Source organism: Chiroxiphia lanceolata, chromosome 24, assembly GCF_009829145.1.
Source record: "Chiroxiphia lanceolata isolate bChiLan1 chromosome 24, bChiLan1.pri, whole genome shotgun sequence".
NCBI lineage: Eukaryota > Metazoa > Chordata > Aves > Passeriformes > Pipridae > Chiroxiphia > Chiroxiphia lanceolata.
Window position 1 is genome coordinate 6,102,845 of NC_045660.1, and position 20,063 is coordinate 6,122,907.

General features: G+C 46.3%; 1 protein-coding gene across 8 annotated transcripts in view; it reads left to right on the forward strand.

The window, feature by feature from the left end:
- The first annotated feature begins 7,036 nt into the window (after positions 1-7,036).
- ZMYM4 (zinc finger MYM-type containing 4) overlaps positions 7,037-20,063 on the forward strand; it is a 34,223-nt gene continuing 21,196 nt past the window's right edge. For 3 of the 8 annotated variants that reach the window (XM_032710202.1, XM_032710206.1, XM_032710207.1), the window contains exons 1-3: positions 7,037-7,227; positions 17,596-17,638; positions 18,028-18,552. In XM_032710202.1, coding sequence (XP_032566093.1) covers positions 7,189-7,227; positions 17,596-17,638; positions 18,028-18,552 — 607 coding nt within the window. In that variant the 5' untranslated portion in view covers positions 7,037-7,188. Of the gene's footprint in view, positions 7,228-8,470; positions 8,546-13,874; positions 13,894-15,701; positions 15,775-16,820; positions 16,937-17,595; positions 17,639-18,027; positions 18,553-20,063 lie in introns of those variants that run through there. The other 5 variants (XM_032710208.1, XM_032710209.1, XM_032710203.1 and 2 more) reach the window with 4 other exon arrangements.

Genomic DNA, 20,063 nt, shown 5'->3' on the forward strand with positions numbered 1-20,063 from the left:
TGGGGCGTCACGAATAACAGCACCACTGTTCACAGAACAAAGGAGGCTGTAAAGTGCCAACAGAACCCCTGGTACCTGAAGCTGAGGGGCAGGACAGCAGGAGTGGTCTTGGCCACTGGCACAGGTTGCCCAGAGAGGCTGTGGCTGCCCCTGGATCCCTGGAAGTGTCCAAGGCCAGGTTGGATGGGCTTGGAGCAACCTGGGATTAGTGGAAGGTGTCCCTGCCCAGGGCAGGGGGTGGGACTGGATGATCCTTAAGGTCCCTTCCAACCCAAACGAGTCTGTGATTCTATGACAGTAAATAATGTGACAAGAACAGGAGGTTATTGTTACAGAGAATCCCGTTCTTCCATCTCACAGACGAGACAAGCACTGCACAGGAAGCAGAAACATCAGCCCTGCAAAATCCCAGCAGCCCTGGTTAATGTTCGGCTATGCCAGGAATGTCAGTGGGGCAGGAGGGAGGAGACTCCCAATGCTGTATTTCATCAGGCTGCCAGGACTTTCTTAAAAATCTAAAGACTGGCAGTGTCTTCTCTGTATATATATTTTTAATCCACTGTTATTTCCAAAAGATAAACTCACACAAGAGGGGGAACAGTGGGAACATACAGAACCATAAGAAAACTTTTTTTTTCTTTTGCAGAACAAGAAAATGGTGGAAGTATTAAAATGAACAGTTTCATTCTGCATTTGGAAAAAGTGATGTAGTCATGGCACCAAGTTCAGGGTGATGTTAAATAGCAGCAACCAGAATTTGTGAGAGGGCAAAACAACACAAGTGGCCAAAGAGCTCCAGAGATTATTCATGTCAACCTTCACCCTCAACCTGAGATACTCCCATGTCCTCAGGGGATATCAAGCTGATGGCCTACAGATAAATAAGAAACTCAGTTCTCCCTCTGGGTTTTGTTCTTCTGCCACAGATTTTTTTTTTTCCAATAGATCACCCAGTACAAAAAAGAAACTTCACAATGGTGCACAGACAATTTTTAAGGCTCCAGAGTAAGAAAGTCCCTGAAGCAGAGCAGCATCAGCTGTTTGTAACACAGAATTATCTATGACAGTCTGGATCCCACATCTGCATGTTGGTCACTGTCTGTTTAAATATTTCATGATGTGTGCAATTAAGTTCCTTCCTCACTGTTGACTCTGGGATTTTAGAAATCCAAAGTACTTATCCTGACCCACGTTCTGGGCTTACTTTCACATTTGCACAGCGACAATGAATGAAAACAATTTCCTTTGTATTTACAACCAGATTCACTTTGGGGAGCTGAGAGCTGCCATATTTGGTGTGCAAAAACTGCTGTCTGGCATGTTTGGAAACAAAAGCCACTGTTATTGAGACTTAAAAAGAGGATGCAGAATAGATTTATAATTATTGTAATTAGAAGGAAAGCATGATTGCACTGAACTTAAATCCTGGTCCAAATTTCATACACACTCAGAAACCATCCAAAAAGAAATTAACTTCATAATTAATATTGGATCATTCCCATTACAAAAAGGCTCTATTAATTATTGATGATGCTTGTGCTTTTCCCTGGCTGTTCCCATCTTTTCCCCTCCAGTTCATGGCGTGCTGGGGGTAATGCAGCATGTACAAATAAATCCCTCAGAGGTGTGGAAGTGACTCTGCTCTCCTGCACGCAAAAGGACCTGCTCCTGGATGTTCTTATCAAGCAGAATACAGAGGGGCATTTGTTTGCACGAGCAGAGCTGGAATATTCTCTTTAGAGTTCAGCTTCCTCCTTTCATCCCACCCACCACCAGACACTTCCTGACATTTCTCCTGCAGGCAGAGCAAGGCAACTGCCTTTTTTTTTTTTTCCTTTTTCAACGGCTGCTCCTTCAGTTATCTGTGGGTGGTGGGGGAAGGGGATGTTATCTCAACAGCAAACACAGCCAGAGCAAGTCTGGGACGTGAGGGGGAGTTTCAGGATGAAAATAGGCCTCTGCCAGCCCTCCTGCCTCTGTGTCTCTATGACTAAGCACGCTGAAAACTTGGCTTTTCTCTTTCCTCCATCCTTGTTGTTTCCAAGCCTCCTGCTCCCCTTTGTCCTGGCAGCCCCGGGGGTCCTCGCAGGGGCAGCCCTGACATCAGCAGGGCCAGGGAAATGCAAATCCCGCCCAGCACATGGAGGGACAAAGCCAGAGCAGCTCCCAGAGCTGGGAGACAAACCCACCTCCTCACCCACCTCCTCACCACCCCCGGGGCTCAGGCCCTCAGAGGAGACCCCACTGCAATTGTTTTTCCATTGAAATATTCACTGGTTTTTCTTATGACATTACAGCCCTGCCTCAGCAGTGTCTGCAGTACAGGGCCACCCAAAATTAAGAGGTTTCCACAGTTTTGCCCATCTCTGGGACAGAAAAGGCCACTGGCTGCTCATCTCCACATCCAGTCTCGGTCCCTCAACACACCAAGGACGAAGAAATGCCCAAAGCACCACATGGTTTAGTGGTGAACGTGGTGGTGCTGCTGGGTTGATGATCTTGGTGATCTTAAAGGTCTTTTCCAGCCTTAACGATTCCAGGGTTCTCTGTGGATGAAACATCTGCCGTGTTCCTCAGCCCACCTCCCAAAGCTGTCCTGTTTGGAAGCTCACTGGAAAGGACACAAGATTATTTGTTGGCACTAATTTGTGTTTGGCCCGAAACGTGCAGCAGGACTGCTCCACCTGCAGCTGGAATTCTCTGCAGTGGAGGAGGCAGGAGTGCCCCATCCGTAGGGCTGGCAGGTTTTCTGGGTGATCTATATTCAGCTGTGCATGCCCGTGGGGATGTGGAAAGATCATTCATCCAGTTCACTGAGCTGCAGCCTGCATGTGGAGGGAGCTTCGTGGTGCCTTTTCTAAATGTCACTGCTTTAAAGAGGAACCGTCTCACTCCGGACTGTGCAGCAGATTGGAATATGGGCACTCCAGGGGTGAATTAAAAAGCAATTCAGAAACAATACTGTGGAACAATCTTATCTTTTCCCTGCCTTATCCAGGCATTCATCTGGTCCTGTTCTGCAGGAGCCATCACCACATTATCTACACATTCTGCAGTGTCTTTTTTAGCCACATTAGTACACAGACAGTTCATTTAGAATAATGGAATCCCAGGATGGTTTGGGTTGGAAGGGACCTTAAGGATCATCCAGTCCCACCCCCTGCCCTGGGCAGGGACACCTTCCACTGTCCCAGGTTGCTCCAAGCCCCATCCAACCTGGCCTTGGACACTCCCAGGGATCCAGGGGCAGCCACAGCTTCTCTGGGCAACCTGTGCCAGGGCCTCCCCACCCTCCCAGCCAAGAATTCCTTCCCAGTATCCAACCTAACCCTGCCCTCTGGCAATGGAAAGCCATTCCCCCTTGTCCTGTCCCTCCAGGCCCTTGGCAATAGTTTCTCTCCATCTTTCTTGTCATTCCCTTCAGAAGGCCACAGTTCGGTCACCCTGAAGCTTCTCTTCTCCAGGCTGACCAAGACAAGAACAACTCTCAGAGTCAAGGGTAAGTCAGGTCTGAACAAGCTGGAGAGAATCCTGCTCTAGTTCTGACACCCTGCAGAGAAGGGGCTGAGCTGTCTCAGACCACACCAGGGCTGAGCTGGTTTTAAATGTTGACTCTCCCTGTCACCCCCTCGTAGGGTCAACTTCAACAAACCTTCACCAGGCAGAGACTTCAGCAGCACACACTTGATTTATGACCTATTTTAGTGACAGGATCTATTTCTAACAAAAACATTTCGTGTAGTGGCCTGGAAGCACTTTCAGTTGCATGTTGAGAGTTCAGGTATTTCCATCGCTCCCCAATTTCCTGAGGAGAACCACGTGATGAAATAAAGATGTGTGTTCCCTTTAGAATGCCTGAACAAAGTATATATTTTATACAGTACTATTTACAGTGTAGCCCCAAGGAGTTACAACAGTTTGGTCGAGTCTTGTGAGGCCACTGGAATTCTCGTGGTATTTGAGGTTATCCTGAATGCTGAGCACTTGGCACTGGGCTTACATGAAAATACAGGTTTAATCCACACAAACACACACACTTTCTGAAGTTCAGCCTGAAAACATGAAGGCAGCCTCTGTAACGCCTCAGAAGCCAGAGGGCAAAAAGAAAAGCAAGTGTCTGGGGGAACCCTGACATGTGCAGCCCTATATTTAAATTATATTGGAACTTCTAACTCTTAAAGAAAAGTTCTATCAAAATTTTTATTGTTACTGTATTTTGTGCCCATTCAAAAGATTAAAATTTTCATTCTGTTCGTTTGTAGCTATCTAAGGATAAAATTATTTTTAAAATAACTGTGAAGTTTCACATCAAGCTCACAGTCCACATATAACAACTTTTACCACTAAAAACCCCCAAATTCTTTCATCAACTAGAATTATGTTAGACTTCAGGATAAGGATTATTTTAGTTCAGACTTGAGGATGAGGATTATTGTAGAAGTGAAAAGCATTATTAAATTATCACATTAATTATCTCTCTGTCCTTGAAATGCTGTGATTTCTAAAGAGAGACCTGACAGGATTTCCTAGATGAATCCCAGTATTCTGTATTTAGGATTTCAGGTCAGCAGTGTTTACATAAGGATCACTTCAGTCACTACTGAAATGCAGCTGCTGCTCAACACCACCCTTTAATTGTGCAAATCAGATAAACTGGGAAGTGGAGATTTCCCTTTAAGACAAAGTTTTAATTAGCAGTTAGATTATTTAATTATTAAAGAGACAGGAACACATTGTCCTTATCAGCTTGTGGGTGCTGGGAATGTCTGACATCATTCACAACAAAAAACCTCAATAATCTGTATCTTACACACAGTTTCAAATGTTTTCTTAACAAGCCTATGCCCTGCTAAAGCTTTGAGTGTGTTAAATATTTGTAAGGAGAAAAATGAGAGTCAATGCTCCAGAGCTTTAAATATTTAGGTTTTAACCTTGAAAGGCTACAGGGAAATGTGACCTCTCAGATATTTCAGGTTAAACAGATATGCAAATCTTTGTGGGTTAAGTCCTCGGAGCCTTCTATGAACTTTTGATCAACAGCAGGTAAAGGAAAAAACGTGGTCAAATAGAAACCATCCATTCCAACATCGAAACATGGTGGGTTTACATTGTACCAACCAATGTTACATTCGTTAAAAATTTACTTACTGTTCCTTCCTGAGTGATGCAGCAGAGGCACAGCACACAAAACAGGTGAGGGGGTGCCATGGAGGTGTGATGCTGCTGTCCACAAACATCAGGTTTGTTCCCCCCTGTGCAACAAGCCCCTAATGATGACACACTCCAGGGAGACACTGATTATTTATTTCAGAGATGGGTGCTGGGGGGGATTCCACAAATCAAGCACCCCAACTATCCAAACTGTTCACTATTTATAGATTTTAGCAAACAAAGGAACTGGCTACAACTTACAGACTTCTCATTAATTAGTGTTCTATCTTCTCGCTTCTCAAGCTAATTAGTGCCATGCTCAGTCTTTCTCCTCTTTTGGGTCGGGGGATTTCTTGGGTCGTGATCTGCCCCTGCCATAATTACCTTTTACCCAGTTAGAGCTGATTTCAGCACAATTGCCAAGTTGGATTTGTTAGTTTCTTCTCTATTTTGGGAGTTCTACCAGATGTCCCATAAATCCTGCATTCCTTGTGTCCACTCTCAGTGGGCATCCTCCTTTCCCGAGCTTTGTTAACCTCCCCCTAGGTCTGAGATCACTGAAGCATATCAAGACTTGAACTTTCATTTGTTTTCCCATCACCTGGACATCACCTAGAGCTCCTTGGCTGCTTTTTGTTTCATGGATTAAACCTCCCTTCTCGTTGATTAGGCTTGGAAGTCTACAAAGATCAGACAACAGAGAACATCCTTTCTTAAGAAAATTTGTACACCTTTGACATTTTGGAGCGGTACCAACAAACGGTACTAAAAAGTTCACAAAAAAATCACTTAGTTCAGAATTAATTAATTCATGAGGGATGAAGCACAGGCACAACAAACCCAGTGGGTGAGGTGAGTGCCATGTGAGGGAGGTGCTGTGGCCTGGCCATGACTGGGCACCCAGAGCCCCTCAACACCCCGGTGTTGCAAAATGTGGAATATATAGAAGTTTTCTGAAGAAAGGATGGTCACTGGTGTTTCACCTTTGTAGACTTCAGAGCCTAGAAAGAAGGGAGATTTGATCCATGAAACAGTGGGCAGCCAACCAGCTCTACGTGACGTCCAGGTATTGGGAGAACAAGTGCTTTTTGGTAGAATTGCCTTTTTAGGGTTGTTAATTCTGGCGGGGGGGGGGACGGTGAGCCCCGACCCCGGAAACCCCCCCCAGGAGCCAAGAGGAGAGAAGGAACCAGCACGGCAGGAGAAGCGAGGGAATCATTAACCAGCAGAAGACAGAACACTAATTAATACAGGAACTATGCAACTCGTAGCTAGAGAACGCTAATTCCCTTTTTCGCTGAGCGTTTTAAACAGCAAAAAGTTTGGATAGCTGGGGGGGGGGGGGCGCCGGATCTGTGGAATCCCCGGATTTGTGGAATCCCGCGGGGCGCCCAACTCTGAGGCGATTACGGTAACCAACGTCCCTCACGAGCGGGTCGCTCCTCGGCTCGACGACCCCCCGACATTGGGGGACAAGCGCCGGCGGAGCCTGAGGGGCCTGGAGACCCCTGCCCACGCCACGAGGTGCCGGTCCCCCATCGTCGTGCGGCCCCCACAGAGACGCATCTCAGGGGAGAATCTCTCCGGGGTGAGGGGAGAGGGGGGGGGGGGACGGGGAGCAGGGGAGGGGGGGTCCCCCCCCCCTCCCCTGCTCCCCGTTCCCCCCCCCCCTCCCCTCACCCCGGGGAGGACCCCGCCGCGCGCCTGCGCGGGCGCGCGCCTGCGCGCGGCGCATGCGCGCAGCGGGCCCCGCGCTGGGCTGGTCGGGGCAGCTCCGGGAGCAGCGGCCGCGGCCTGGCGGGTCCGAGCGGCTCCTTCCTTTCCAACCCTCCCCGCTCCGCTCCGCCCCGCCGACCCGCCGGGCCCCCCCTTCCCCCCTCCCCCGGCCCCGCCCGCCGCGCCGCACAGCACCCCCCCCTCCCCTCCCCTCCCCTCCTCCGGAGCCGCGGGCACCACCTCGCTCCAGGCGGCCGAGAGCCGAGTAACCCCCCGGCCCCCTCGCCCCGGGCTGGGACAAGCTGAGGGGGGGGGCGCAACATGGCGGAGGCCAAGGAGGAGGGGCCCGGCCCCCGCAGGGTGAGTGCGGGGCTCGGGGGGGGGGTGGTGGGGTAGCGGGCGGGATGCGGCGGGCGAGGCGCGGCCCTGCCGGGGGGTCGCGGAGGGCACCGAGCCCCCCCCCCACACACACCCCCCCCCGAGCTGAGCGGGCCCGCGGCGCTGCCCCTCCGGCCGCGGGGCCCCGCGGCTGCCTCGCGGTTCCCCCCCCACACACAGACCCCCGGGCAGCGTCGCCACGAGCGCCTTGGCATCTCTTTAATAATAAACTTAGAGCCACCCGGGAGCCGTCGCCACCGTCCGTCTCCTTGTTTGAAACACGGCGTCCTTGCTGCTCTTTATTTCAGTTGCACATGCAGGGCGTAGGGAGTCAAGATGGCAACACCAGCCGGTACTTGGGGGCTCAGGCTGGAACCCTGGGTGCCTTCCATGAACCATGGCCATCCCAGCTCTTGGCTGAAACCCTTGGGTGCCTTCCATGAGCCGTGGCCATCCCAGCTCTTGGCTGGAATCATCGGGTGACTCCCATGAGCCATGGCCATCCCAGCTCTTGTTTGGAATCATCGGGTGCCTTCCATGAGCCATGGCCATCCCAGCTCTTGGCTGGAACCCTTGGGTGCCTTCCATGAGCCGTGGCCATCCCAGCTCTTGGCTGGAACCCTCGGGTGACTCCCATGAGCCATGGCCATCCCAGCTCTTGGCTGGAACCCTTGGGTGCCCTCCATGAGCCGTGGCCATCCCAGCTCTTGACTGGAACCCTTGTGCCAGTACCTTTAGCCGTGCACATCCCAGGACTTGTTCCATCCTTGTCCCCTCTTGGTGTCTAAGCACGTTGTCCGTACTCATCTAATTAGAACCATTAATTTTGGAAAACACCTCCAAAATCATCGAGTCCAACCTTACTCGAAGAAATGCTTCATCATTTAAACCAAGGGAAGGTTCTTTGTGGCCAACACCTTGTAGCTGTGAAGGAGCTGAGGGAGATTAACTTTTTAAGCAGTGCTGAAAATAATCTTGCAGTGAGTCCCGGCCTCTTTCCTGCACACGTGTAGCTTTTGGTTGAAAACTTTCTGCTAGGAATGAGGTTAAATCACACTTGTGTGGAAGAGTCCATAGTTCACTCCAAGACTCTGAGCTGTCCAGTTCCCTTTTCCCAAAGATGAAGAAGTTTTCCCGTTCTCCAGCCTTGAGAAGGGCAAGAGCAGAGGCTCAAGTTTTCCGTTGCTGTATGTGAGAGAAGGTTAATTTGCTGAATTTGTTTCAGGGAACTTGCAACTTGTGATTACAGTGAAACAAATTGTTGGTGAACAGAACACTTGACCTCGCAGGGTCTCCTTGGGTGAGTTGTGTAGACATTTGACTGCTCTGCAGTTATGGAAATGAACATCCTCAGTGAATTGGCTCAGACCTGTGTCTTATTTATGAGCAAACTCCAAGAATTTTGTGGAGTTGCTCACAGACATTACATAAACATGCAGGTCTTTGGGGGATCAAATTTTGGCTGGCTGAAAGAAGCTTAAGGGGAAGTGGCTGCAAATAGGACAGTAACTTAAGAAATCTTAAATTAAGCTTCATTCCCAGTAATTGAAGTGTCAGTGGACATAAAGAAATGCTTTCACACCATGGGAACAGTCAGGTGTTGGAGCAGGTTGCTCAGAGGTCTGTCCTGGTGTCTCGTGGTCTCTTCATGCTTGTTGCCTTGACATGCTCTGTTTGTTGAGTTACTTGGTGTCAGGAGCAGAAAAAGAGAAAGTTGCCTTTTTTTTTTCTCGGACTTGTCAGTTTTCTGCTGAGGAAAAACAAATTATCATCAAGTCAGTGGCATCTCCACTGCTCTCAGGTAAAATCATTTGTCTCTCAGTTGGCTGATTATTCCTTGGGTGCCAGGTCTAGAAGTCTCCATCAGTTGTTGCTCCACATGTGGCTGTAGGTTGTGGAAAATCCCTTCTTGGTCCCCAGTCTGACACTGAGGTTATGCCTGATGGTGCCAGAATGGCTCCTGTGAGCTTTTAGAGACAAACAGCAGCACCAGGGCAGTGCATTCTGTGTGTTTGGACTCTTCAGACTCTTGGCAGGTGAATTCCTCGTCTTCCCTCCCATCCCAAGGCCAGTTTTGCACCGAGATGTTCTTGAGGAACGTGGGGAGAAGTGAATCCCTGTGGGCTGCTCCAGGGGCTGATGGAACCCGTGAAGGGTGAGATGAGCAAACCCTAAATCCAGCACTAATAATTAACGAGGTCATGGAGGACCTTCATGTCCCATTACCCTGCCCCATAGTGCTCCAGTTCCCATTCTACAGGAGCTCCTGATGGTGGACTCTTCCAGGTCCTGTGCCAAAGGCATAATGAGCATTTCTTATAAAAATTATTTTCCTTTGTGTGGAAAAAATAAAGACTAGTGGTAACGATTTCTTCAGAGAGGAGCTTAGCAAGTGCTGGTGTTTTCAGAATTGTTCCTTCCTGTATTTAAATCTTTTGCAAATCTTATTCCAGAAGCACATGCACGAAACTGGCATGTTGGAAATCCCATGGATAAGCAGCCACCAGCTCTTTGCTCAGTCCATAATGATGAGCAACAAACTAAATAATAAAGTGTTTGCCAGTCTTTACCAGTCTAAGACTAACATAGAAGTTTGTCTAATTTTGATTTTTAATAGGCATCTGAAAAGTTTTTATGGCTAAATTGGTTTAGAGCAGGTTCATTTCCTCACCAAACCAAAACTGTTTTATATTGTGAGGAAAATATTTAATGTATTTAACTTCGCAGATTTACTAAATAATATCAACTTGAAAGGTGGCTGCTAGTAAGGGGTTTTTATGTAGTTTATAAAAATATTTGTGGCAATTTAGCTTTAATTTGTATATAATACCATTGTCTTAAACAGTTTATATTTTGACTGGAATGGTCATTTATTTACAGCAGTTCTCTATAACCCCTTGGACTAGACAGGGCAATTTGGGCTGGACTGAAATTTGACACTTGGGCTCTTGGCCATTAATTTGGTGTAAACAGGTGAACACCTGGGTGTCCACATCAATAAAACAGCTGCTGGCAAAAAGATTTTTAATTTTGCATGACTGCAATTAAAAATTGAAGGAGATCATCTAATTTAGAAAGTTTTGTTACCAAATTACCCCAGAATGGTACAAAGACCACGAAAACATTTCCCTGCCAAGGCTTGTGCACCCCTGAGGATGCTTTGCTGTCATGATCTTGGAATTCTCCTAAAAATAAGCATAGTGGATCTCAAGTGTTTACACTGTGTAAAATACAGGTTAGCTCAGCTCTTTGTGTCACTCCAAGGCCCTTTGCAGGATTAGGGTCGTGGATATTAATTCTGAAATCACTCCCGAAGTTCCTGAAGTTTTCTCTCATTTGGGGTTGAACTGGATGATCTTTAAGGGCCCTTCCAGCCCAAACCATTCTGTGATTCTTGTATCCCATCATTCCTTCCAGATGTTCCAATTCCCATTGGCCTTTCCTTAAATAAGTCTTGTAGGGATTTTTATCTGATGAACTCCAGGGTTTTCTGACAGTGACTGCCCTGGTTCAGATGGTTCCAGCATCCGTTCTGTGAGGGTTGTCAAGAGCTCTTGGACCTCACTGCTGCTTTTCCTTGGACCACTTATTCTCTGTGATCATCTAAACTCTTCAAAACAAGGTTTCTGCAGCAGAGAATATTTCATCAAGGGCCTGTGCTCTCAGTCCATCATCTTAGCCTGTGTTCTGCCTGTACCCCCAGACTCTTTTCCTTTGACTCTCTGGAAGTGCTCCTCAGAAATTTCAAGGGAAATAAAAAGTTTAAGAGACTGTAACTTGCTTTGCTGAGCTGGTGTTGATCAAAAAATGATGTGATACATCAGTCCTTTCTGTAAATATTGATTGAAGAATGATAGTAATGTACTTAGTTTTGGTTACCATATTTACTATCTGCTTTGGATAAATATTACAAGGCTTACCTATGCAATAGATAGTTTTAAAGTGTGTTGTGTCTAATACCTTTGAAGTTTTTAGTAAAAAATGTATGATGATAATTACTGTAATAATCAAAGTTTATTGCATCAGATTTTTGGTAATAAACCCAGAAGGATAATTCTGCATTTGGTCCTTTTCTCTTTTGATAGCTGGTCCACAGTCCCAGGGCAGGATAAATTGCTGCTGCCAGAATTTCTTAATTTCCATTGGAAAGAGAGGAACCCTGAATCATTAGCCTGATAAACTAATGCTTAGTTGTCTAAATTTAGGTGAGAAGAACCTGAGACAGAATTAGCTCAACTGCACAGTTATTCCTACAGGAGACATTTTGGAGTACTTCCCTTTTTTAATTATTTTTTGAATAACTTGTTTGTGTACTTTTGTGAATCTTGCTATTTGTTAAAACAGTCCAAAGTAAGTGGAAAGACTTAATCTTTATTGAAATTCATCTTTAAATGGTGTTGTTTGCTCAAGGAAGCTTTATGAAACACAGTTAATGCAGAGTATGAACAGGTTTTATTATGTTTGATAGTGGAACAGGTGAAAAGAACATAATCTCACTGGTTTTGAAAGCCATACTTTTGAAAGCTTTGGCCAAAAGTGTTTGTGGTCTGGGGAATGCTGTTTGGCTTGTGGGATGCTAAATATGTAACTGAACTGAAATAATTGCTTTGGAGTAACTGAGCATCACAGCAGAAATGTGCATTGTTGTGATGTGGGACCTGCTCTGATATTGGAGATTTTTACATCCCTGTAATTTCTGTTCAGTTTTTCTGCCTTGTGCTGTGAGAAATAGGAATTGTCTTTATTTGGGCTCTCTCACAGATTTGGTGTAACCAAATTCTCAGCCTTAGGAGTGGTTTGTAGTGTCTGAACCAGCAGCAGGGAAGTTCAGCACAGAGCCGGGGTGAGGTTTTGAGGGGAGAAGTTCTTTGTTTTGATAAGAAAGTCTTTCTTGTGGATGTCTTGGTTTGTTGCTGTGTGGTTTGTGTGTGTTTCTAAATTTGCAATGCCCGAAGATCAGCACATCAAACTGCGGTGTCTTTGCAAAGACCCTTGCAAGGAAATGTGTATTATTAATTGATATTAGTGAGAAGTGCTTGGTTGGAGCAACCTGGGCCAGTGGAAGGTGTCCCTGTCCATGGCAAGGGGGGTGGAACGAGATGATCCTTAATATCCCTTCCAACCCAAGCCATTCCATGACTCTGTGACTGCAAGGTGAAGCCTTCACATGTGGAGCTGCTTCCTTCTCAAATCCACGATTTTGTGGGTGAATGGGAGGAGGGCTTGGATCCCCCTCTGGTTTTTTGTAGGTATAGATTAAACCCACCAATATTTCAGAAAAAAATAAGGCTCCCTGTAACTTCCTGTGTGTTTGTCAGACTCACCTTGGCCCCGTGTGGGTTGGTGACTGTGCAGGTTCTGTGTGGGGATGGAAACCGTAAGGTTTGTTTGGAAGTGGCCCCTGAATGTTCCAAAAAACTCAGGAACGTCTGAAAAGCCTGGGGACGGAAAGGGACGATAAACTAACATGCAGAACTGCTCCCTGTGATTTCTGGTGAATCGTCCAGGGCTCTTAAAAACGCGCAAATGAAAGGGGAGCAGCAGGTCCCTGAATGTTCTGTCCCGGCACTGAAAAACTGCAGATGTGCAAGTAAGGGTAAAACTGCATTTCTTAGGGAGCCACGAGCAGCTGGAGAATGCCCGCTTTGCCTTTTTACACCTATTGGAGGTCGTTTGGGATTCGCCTTTAAAGACACCCATCGGTCTCCATTGAGTTAGCCTGAGACTTGATTAGAAATGAGCTTTCCCAGCCTCGGGCAGGGCTCAGGGCAGCCCCCGGCCCCAGCCTGCCGATGTGCGGCCGTCACTGTCCCCGTTCCCGGCGGGAAGGGCGGGCGGTGCCGGGGGGTGCCGGGGCTGGAGGGGGGGTCTGGCGGCCCGGCCTGGGCGGCTCTATGGCCGTGTGACCCCGGCGGGTTCTCTTCCTGCCGCAGCCCGGCTTTTCCTGTGCCGGTACCTGCCGCAGCCCCGGGCTCTTTGTTACCCTCGGCGGCCGCTCCGCAGGGTCGGGTCCGCGGGGATGGGCGGGCAGCGGCTCCGGCAGAGCCCCTGTGCCACCCCTCGTGTGCCCCCTGTGCCACCCTTCGTGTGCCCCTTGTACCATCCCTCGTGTGCCCCCTGTGCCACCCCTCTTGTCCCCCTGTGCCACCCCTCTTGTCCCCCTGTGCCACCCCTCGTGTCCCCCCTGTGCCACCCCTCGTGTGCCCCTGTGCCACCCCTCGTGTCCCCCCTGTGCCACCCCTCGTGTGCCCCTGTGCCACCCCTCGTGTCCCCCCTGTGCCACCCCTCGTGTGCCTGGTGGATTCCTTGGCAGCCCTGCCAGGGATGTGTCATGTGGGAAAGGTCAGGGGATGCTTCCTGAGCTCACCCCACCTGCCTCGGAGAGCAGCAATTGCAATTTAAATTACTTTCTAATTTTCTTTTCTTGTTTATTTTAAACCGTGTCTTTCTTGTTGCTTGAATGGATTTTAGAGTGGGGGTGATGCTGTGAACAGAGGGAAAAGGAAACTACAGGCAGGCTGAGAATCATCTCTGACTGTTTTTAATTGCAGTTTTCTTAACATCTGCTTCCTTTCCACAGTTCGCTTATGGATGCAGTAGAGCCTAGGATCAAACTTCAGAAGGCTTGCTAGAAAGATGTGTGTCTGTGTATGTAAAGGAGTTACACTGTTTTGCTTATTTTTGAAAGAAATTCTCTGTTTTGCATACAAAGCGATAGTATAGCTGTGGGCAGCTTCTCCCTTCAGATTGCACAGAAATAATCTATTATTTGTTTGATCTGTGGATGCCATGGCAACACTGAACGCTGTCGAGGTTTGGAGCAGGTTTTTAGTTATTTCAAATTAGCACATTTTGTTGAAGTGTGAACAGTGACCTGTCCCCTGCTCCTGGCAAAGGCAGGTTGGTGCTGAGGCTGTGACACTGTACCCCAGGAGTCTCATGTACATCTGTAAAAAATAAGGATATATCTGGTGGAATTTTAATTTTTTTAATGAAAGCAATGCTGTCTTTATGTATAGAGTAATTAATTTAAAGCAAGTCACATTGCTTCCAGGGAATACCTCATTGTTTTGGCACCATTTCTGTGTTCTTATTTCATTTATTTTGTTCATATATTTAGTTTTTACAGCCTGAGTAGGCAGAGCACTGCTTTGTGTGCAGTGCTACCTAATGAGACAGTCACTAAGAAAAATATAGCCTAAACCAATTAATTTTTTTGATACTAAACATAAACTGTTCTGTCTTAAACTCTTAGGGAATCCTTACTGCTTAAAAGCACTAAATCTGATTAATTATTATTATTATTCTCTGGCAAAATGTGGACCGAAGCAATTGAATGAAGGTGTTTTAAAGTATGATACTCTTGAATTTTGTTTTACAACTGCAAGTGTGTTTTGAGGACTGAGCTGAGGAGTTGAAGCCTCAGTATTTTAACTGAAAACTTTCAGTTCCTGATACTTCCCTTCTGTAGTTAACAAGGAGTTACTGTGGGATACTGAGGTGCCTCTTCTTAGCCCTGTCAAAAGTGACCCAGAGGAAACACCATCAGTTCCATGTTTGCCCCTCGAGTGTTTTTGTTCCACTCCTCACCAAATCTTAAAAAATCTGGGCAGAAGAAATAAAGGGAATTAAGGGTGGTGGTGGCTAATCAAAGGAGGAAGTGTGAGAGAGGGAATGGCCTTGCAGAACTGTAATGGAGTTATATACAAATAGTAAGCTGGGCATTGTTTTTTGCATTTCTGTGTAGTACGAGAGCATAATCCAGTTAAAAGCCAACTTATGTGATTGAGTAAAGTGATAGATTTTTATGTAACAGTTGATATCCAGAATTTCCTCCTGAGATGGCAATAAACAAGACTGTAATAGGGATGAGGAAGGGCCTACACGTGTATATAACTGAGAGAATACCCCACACTAATGCAGGAGAAAAATGAGCTCTCATTTCAGGGATAGTCCAGTTGTAGACTTATGGAATGAGTAATTTATTGGGGAGATATATATAGACAGATATGTGTATATTTAGGGGTATATAGACACACACACACACACACACACACACACACACACACACACAATCATCCAAACACTTCCCCTGGTTTCCTCCCTGTGAATTTACACTATGTGGGAGTTCTGATGCTGTTCACCATCACCAACTAGATGGAGGCTTAGATAAGGCTGCTGGTGTTGTCAGATGCTGGAGTTCCTGGTTTATAAATATTTCCAGGGAAAGCCTTTGAGCACAGACACAGATCTTCCTCTGTACCAAAAAACCTTTTAAAGGAAGAAACTATCCAAGATGATCTCTCCTCACAAAAGAAAAAGAAACAAAATAGGGTTGTTTTTTTTCTCCTAGGATGACTTTGTTTTTGGGAAGTTTCTTGGATTCCTTCCAGGTAGATTGTAAATGTTTTCCAGCTTGTCCAAAATATTTATGGGAGTCCCTAATGCTCTTGCAGGTGGTGCCTTGTGCTGACTTGCATGTTGTTCTTTCTTTGAATGAAGCAGTTAGAGAGATCCAGACTGCAAAATGTATCCTTTTCCTAATAGCAGCATTCCTGGGGTTGTCACCTATTGATAAAAGATTTGTTATCACCAGAGGAGGAGGAATGTGTAGGGTTTGGATGTATAAGGCAACCAGGGTTGTGTAGGACCTGGAACACTTTCCCACAGGTACTCTGGATCTCGAAAGAGTTAAAGAACTACTTTGATAGAAATCTACTCTGAGGAAAGGATGAGCTCATGATTCATCTCAACTGAAAACTTCCTCCATCCTACCACCAAATTCTGTTGTGACACTTTCGGGCAGGAAGCAAGAAAAGGATCGAGGAGGGTCAGTGTGGAGACAAGGACCTGGGCTGTTGTTTTTGCCTCCCAAAGCTTCATGCTCTGATCTCATTATCAAATGGCAACAAGTTCCTTTTCATGTTCTTCTCTAACACAGCCCACCACCACTGTCCTTGTCCTCAGCAGCTTGTGTGAGCACTGAGGATATCCAATATTTATGGGCATTAATTTTACACTGGTGTAAACTTAGTTGACTGTGAATGGACTTCTAGATCAACATTAAACTTGCATCTCTGGAGACACTCCTGGGATCATTACAGCAGGAACAGGCCTTGCAAACCTTCCTGGGAGGTGTTTCCTTACCCTTTTTTTCCCTGTAGATAGTTACAGAGAGACTTGTGGAAGTGTGGTTCTGTACTTCACTTTTCCAGCCTCAAGTATCTGCTCAGAGAAACTAGAAAGTTTTGGTGCAGTGTCCAGTTAAGTTGATACTCACCATGCTGGACAGGTCCTGACTGTTCCACGTGTGTCCAGTGAAGCTGAAGGAGGTACCTTGTCTTTGTAGGCCTGCAAGTGGTGTTGGAAAGGGACTGATGGACCTTTTGCCATCAAATGACCCCCGGGATGGTGTCCTTTGTCATCCTTTCCCAAAGCTGGCTGCTGCCAAACTGATAGTTCCCATCATAGTCCTGTGGAATATTGGATTTATCAACTGCTTGACTTGAGTTAAATGAAATTAAGGCTCATCCTTTTGCTATCAAATCCCATTACTTTCCTTAAGATGGCTTAAGAATTGCAGTGTGAGCAGGATCTACCAGGAAAGAACGTGTAGAGCTGTCGACGCAGAGAACGGAGAGAGGGTTTAAAAGAATTACTCTTATCTCTTGGGCAGAAAGGAAGGCTGCTGGTGAGTGGGACTTTCTGAAGGAAACTTTAATTATGCTTCTCCAGGCAGCATCCAAGCATGCTGTCAACTTTAACATCTGCCAGAGGGTGCTCAGTGCCAGCAGATGTTTGTGCAGCACTCAGCCATCAGCTGGTTCTGCTGTGCCCGCGCTCACACTGACACACCTTGTCTTGTGCCTGTGGGGAAGTGAAGCCTCACATTTCCCTGTTCCTGGAAAGGGGACATTCCCTATCAGAGAGGGGAAACCCTTGGATGTGCAGCCCATGGCAGTGGAAGCTGCATGTGCTCCCGGTTTTCCATTTAGAATGTTCAGAGGGAATGGAAGCTCGTGGAGCATCAGGGAGGGCAGATGTGTGGCCTTGACCTGGTGTCTCACATAGAAGAGGACATTGCCATTCCCTTCCCTCCCCTCTCTCCTCTGGGAAGCAACTCTGAAGAATTTCTGAATTTTCCTTGTGTGCCTTTTCTATGTGTTCTGAACTTGTTAGAGTAAATGTGACCTCTCAGTGAGGTAACAGTCTTAATTCACAAATATTTGCTTGGGGTAAGGAAGGAAGGAGGAGGAATTGTATCCTTCTGGTTGGCTTTGATCAGATACGTTTTAGCAAAGTACATGGCAGCTGACCAAGATAATGACACAGTGCTTTCCTTTTTTACAGTTTGAAGATAAATCTGATGCTGTGTTTGATATTACAGAAAAATGTAAGTATTTCTGTTTATTTCTATAAGGTTTCACAAAACATTTCCTGGAAGTATCATTGCTGCTGATCAAGACTGTCTTGCCCATTTCCCAGCCCTTGCTGCCCATTCCCTCCCTGCATTGCCTTCTCCTCAAGTGAGATGAATGGAAATTAATGTTTTTTCTTGCTTTGGTTAATTTTACTCAGTTCAGCTTCTACTTCAGAGTGGTGAGGGGAACTGAACCGTCTCCATCAGCAATGTTTTAGCAGCAGTGTTGGCCCAAGAAGGCTGAGAGTATTCCAGGAATTGCAGCATCAGCCAGATTAGCAAAGGACACTCCCCCTCCTCCTTTGTAACACTTAAAGTTGGTCAGTTTTCTGACTGTTCACTGGGGTTTTTTTTCTCCCTAGGTGGTGAAATTCTGGATGCAGAAATGTCTGAGGACACTGACAACTTAACACCTGCCCTGGACAGCTTATCTTACGGGATATCGAATCGAACAGGAGCTGAGAACTCCCTGCAGGGTGATGATCATGATTATTTTCTGAACTCTGGGGATCTTGCAGGCATACCTGTTATTGGGAGTGACAACGAAGAGGAGCAGAATTTCACTCCAAAAGACACTCTTTCTTCAGCAATTCCCGATGAAGATCACCTGGAAGAGGGCAAGAGAGTTCCAGAACATGAATTGGACAGCGAGAAGGAAATTCAGATGCAGAATGCAATCCCGAAGGATCTCCCTTCCCCCTTTGAGCAGGGCCCTGTATTTAAATCCCATCGGAAGGATTTTAGCATAACACGAGATAACGGCAAAGAGACTTTTTCAGCAAAGGATAAGAATAGAGAAGGACATTTTCAAGAACGTGAGAAACGGTTGGAAAAAATCCCTAAAGATATGGATTCTAGGTTGAAAAGCAGTTTTCTTGACAAAGCAGGTAACTGTTGCCATCGTAGACCTGGCTGCCCAGCCCAGAGGAAGAAAGAACTAGACAGGAATTAGCAACAGGGGCAGATATTGAAAACATCACCTTGGTGAAGAGAACAGGCAGAGCCGTGTGTAGAGAGCATTTATGAAGAACCCTGAAATCCAATGAACTCTGGTTAGCAGGAGGATTTGCAGACCATTAGGGGGAGTCTCATCCTCCACAGCTTGTTACAGAGCCCTCAACATACCCTTTGTTGTTGTGGTTTCCTAAACCAAGCTGGGTGACAATTCGAGCTTCCTTTTGGTTTTTCTCACTGTTTTTTTTTATAGACCATGGAACTCCTTCAAAGAACAGCTGGTGAAGCTTAGGTTAAGTTGATGGCCAGTAAAGGTTTCTTTCAGCAAAGTGCCAGTTCTTCATTAATGTCTAGATATTTAAAGCAGGATGGATTTGATAGTAGCATCAGGGAAAAGCTTGCTAGAAAGGTATTAGTGTCTGCAGGAGATAAGCCAGAGCATAGCTTGAGATCTGCTTTTCCTGGGAGACTACTCTCCTTCTTCCTCAAACACTCATGTCTTGGACCTTGTCCAGCCAACATGGAGAGAAGCAGAGATGCCTGGAAACCCTTTCTCATTTGACAGTCACCGTAGTCTTGCTGCCCACACGGTTATTTTTGACTTCCCAAGCTCTGAAAGTTCCAAGCAGAACAGTGAATGAAGGAGTTAAGAATAACCAGGCTGGAACACGTGATTTGATGTTGTTCAGCAGAGGGAGGGTGAGCCAGCACGTGAGGGCCTCCTGGCTGCTTGTCCACATCCACAGTTCTGAGCTTTACACTCAATATGTTCAGCAACAGCATCTTAAAGTCAGTGCTTCCAGGTGGCACCAGTGAGAGAGGAGCAATAGAGATCTTTTTAAAATAAAGAAGAGTTAAAGATGTCTCTTTGTTTTTACCTTCAGTTAGAAGTCAAGGGGAGAATATTTCTGTACAAAATATGTATTTGAGAAAATTATAAATACCTACAGTTAAAAATCCTCTGCAGGTAGTCAGTAGTTGAAGCAGGAGTGGTGAATGTCCATGGGTAGCATCAAGTATCCAGGCAAATCCAGGTTTTTTAAAAGATATATTTTAAAAAAAAGCAGAAACTGCTGTTTCATGAGAAGGGGGAAAAAGACTAAAGATCAGAACAGCAAAGAAGAAGCTGAAAGATGTTGCCCTGAAAAGTATTTTTGGATTTAAATGTCAAAACAGGGGAGAGTTCAGAACCTGCTGGGGTGTGGAAAATTCTGAATGAACAGTTCGCCTTGGAATTTTACAACCATTTTGCTGGAATGGGAAAATAATGATCCAATAGAATAGTAAAAAAAAAGGTCAATTCTCTTTAGGGATTACCATCTCTCTTGCAGGGAGGAGAGAGGGAGTAGTTTAATGCTGGTGAGGTGCTGTCAGACTCTGGGGTTGGGGAGCAGGATGAGACTCTGATAGTTTGAAAGGAAATGCCTTGGAACCTGTATTCATT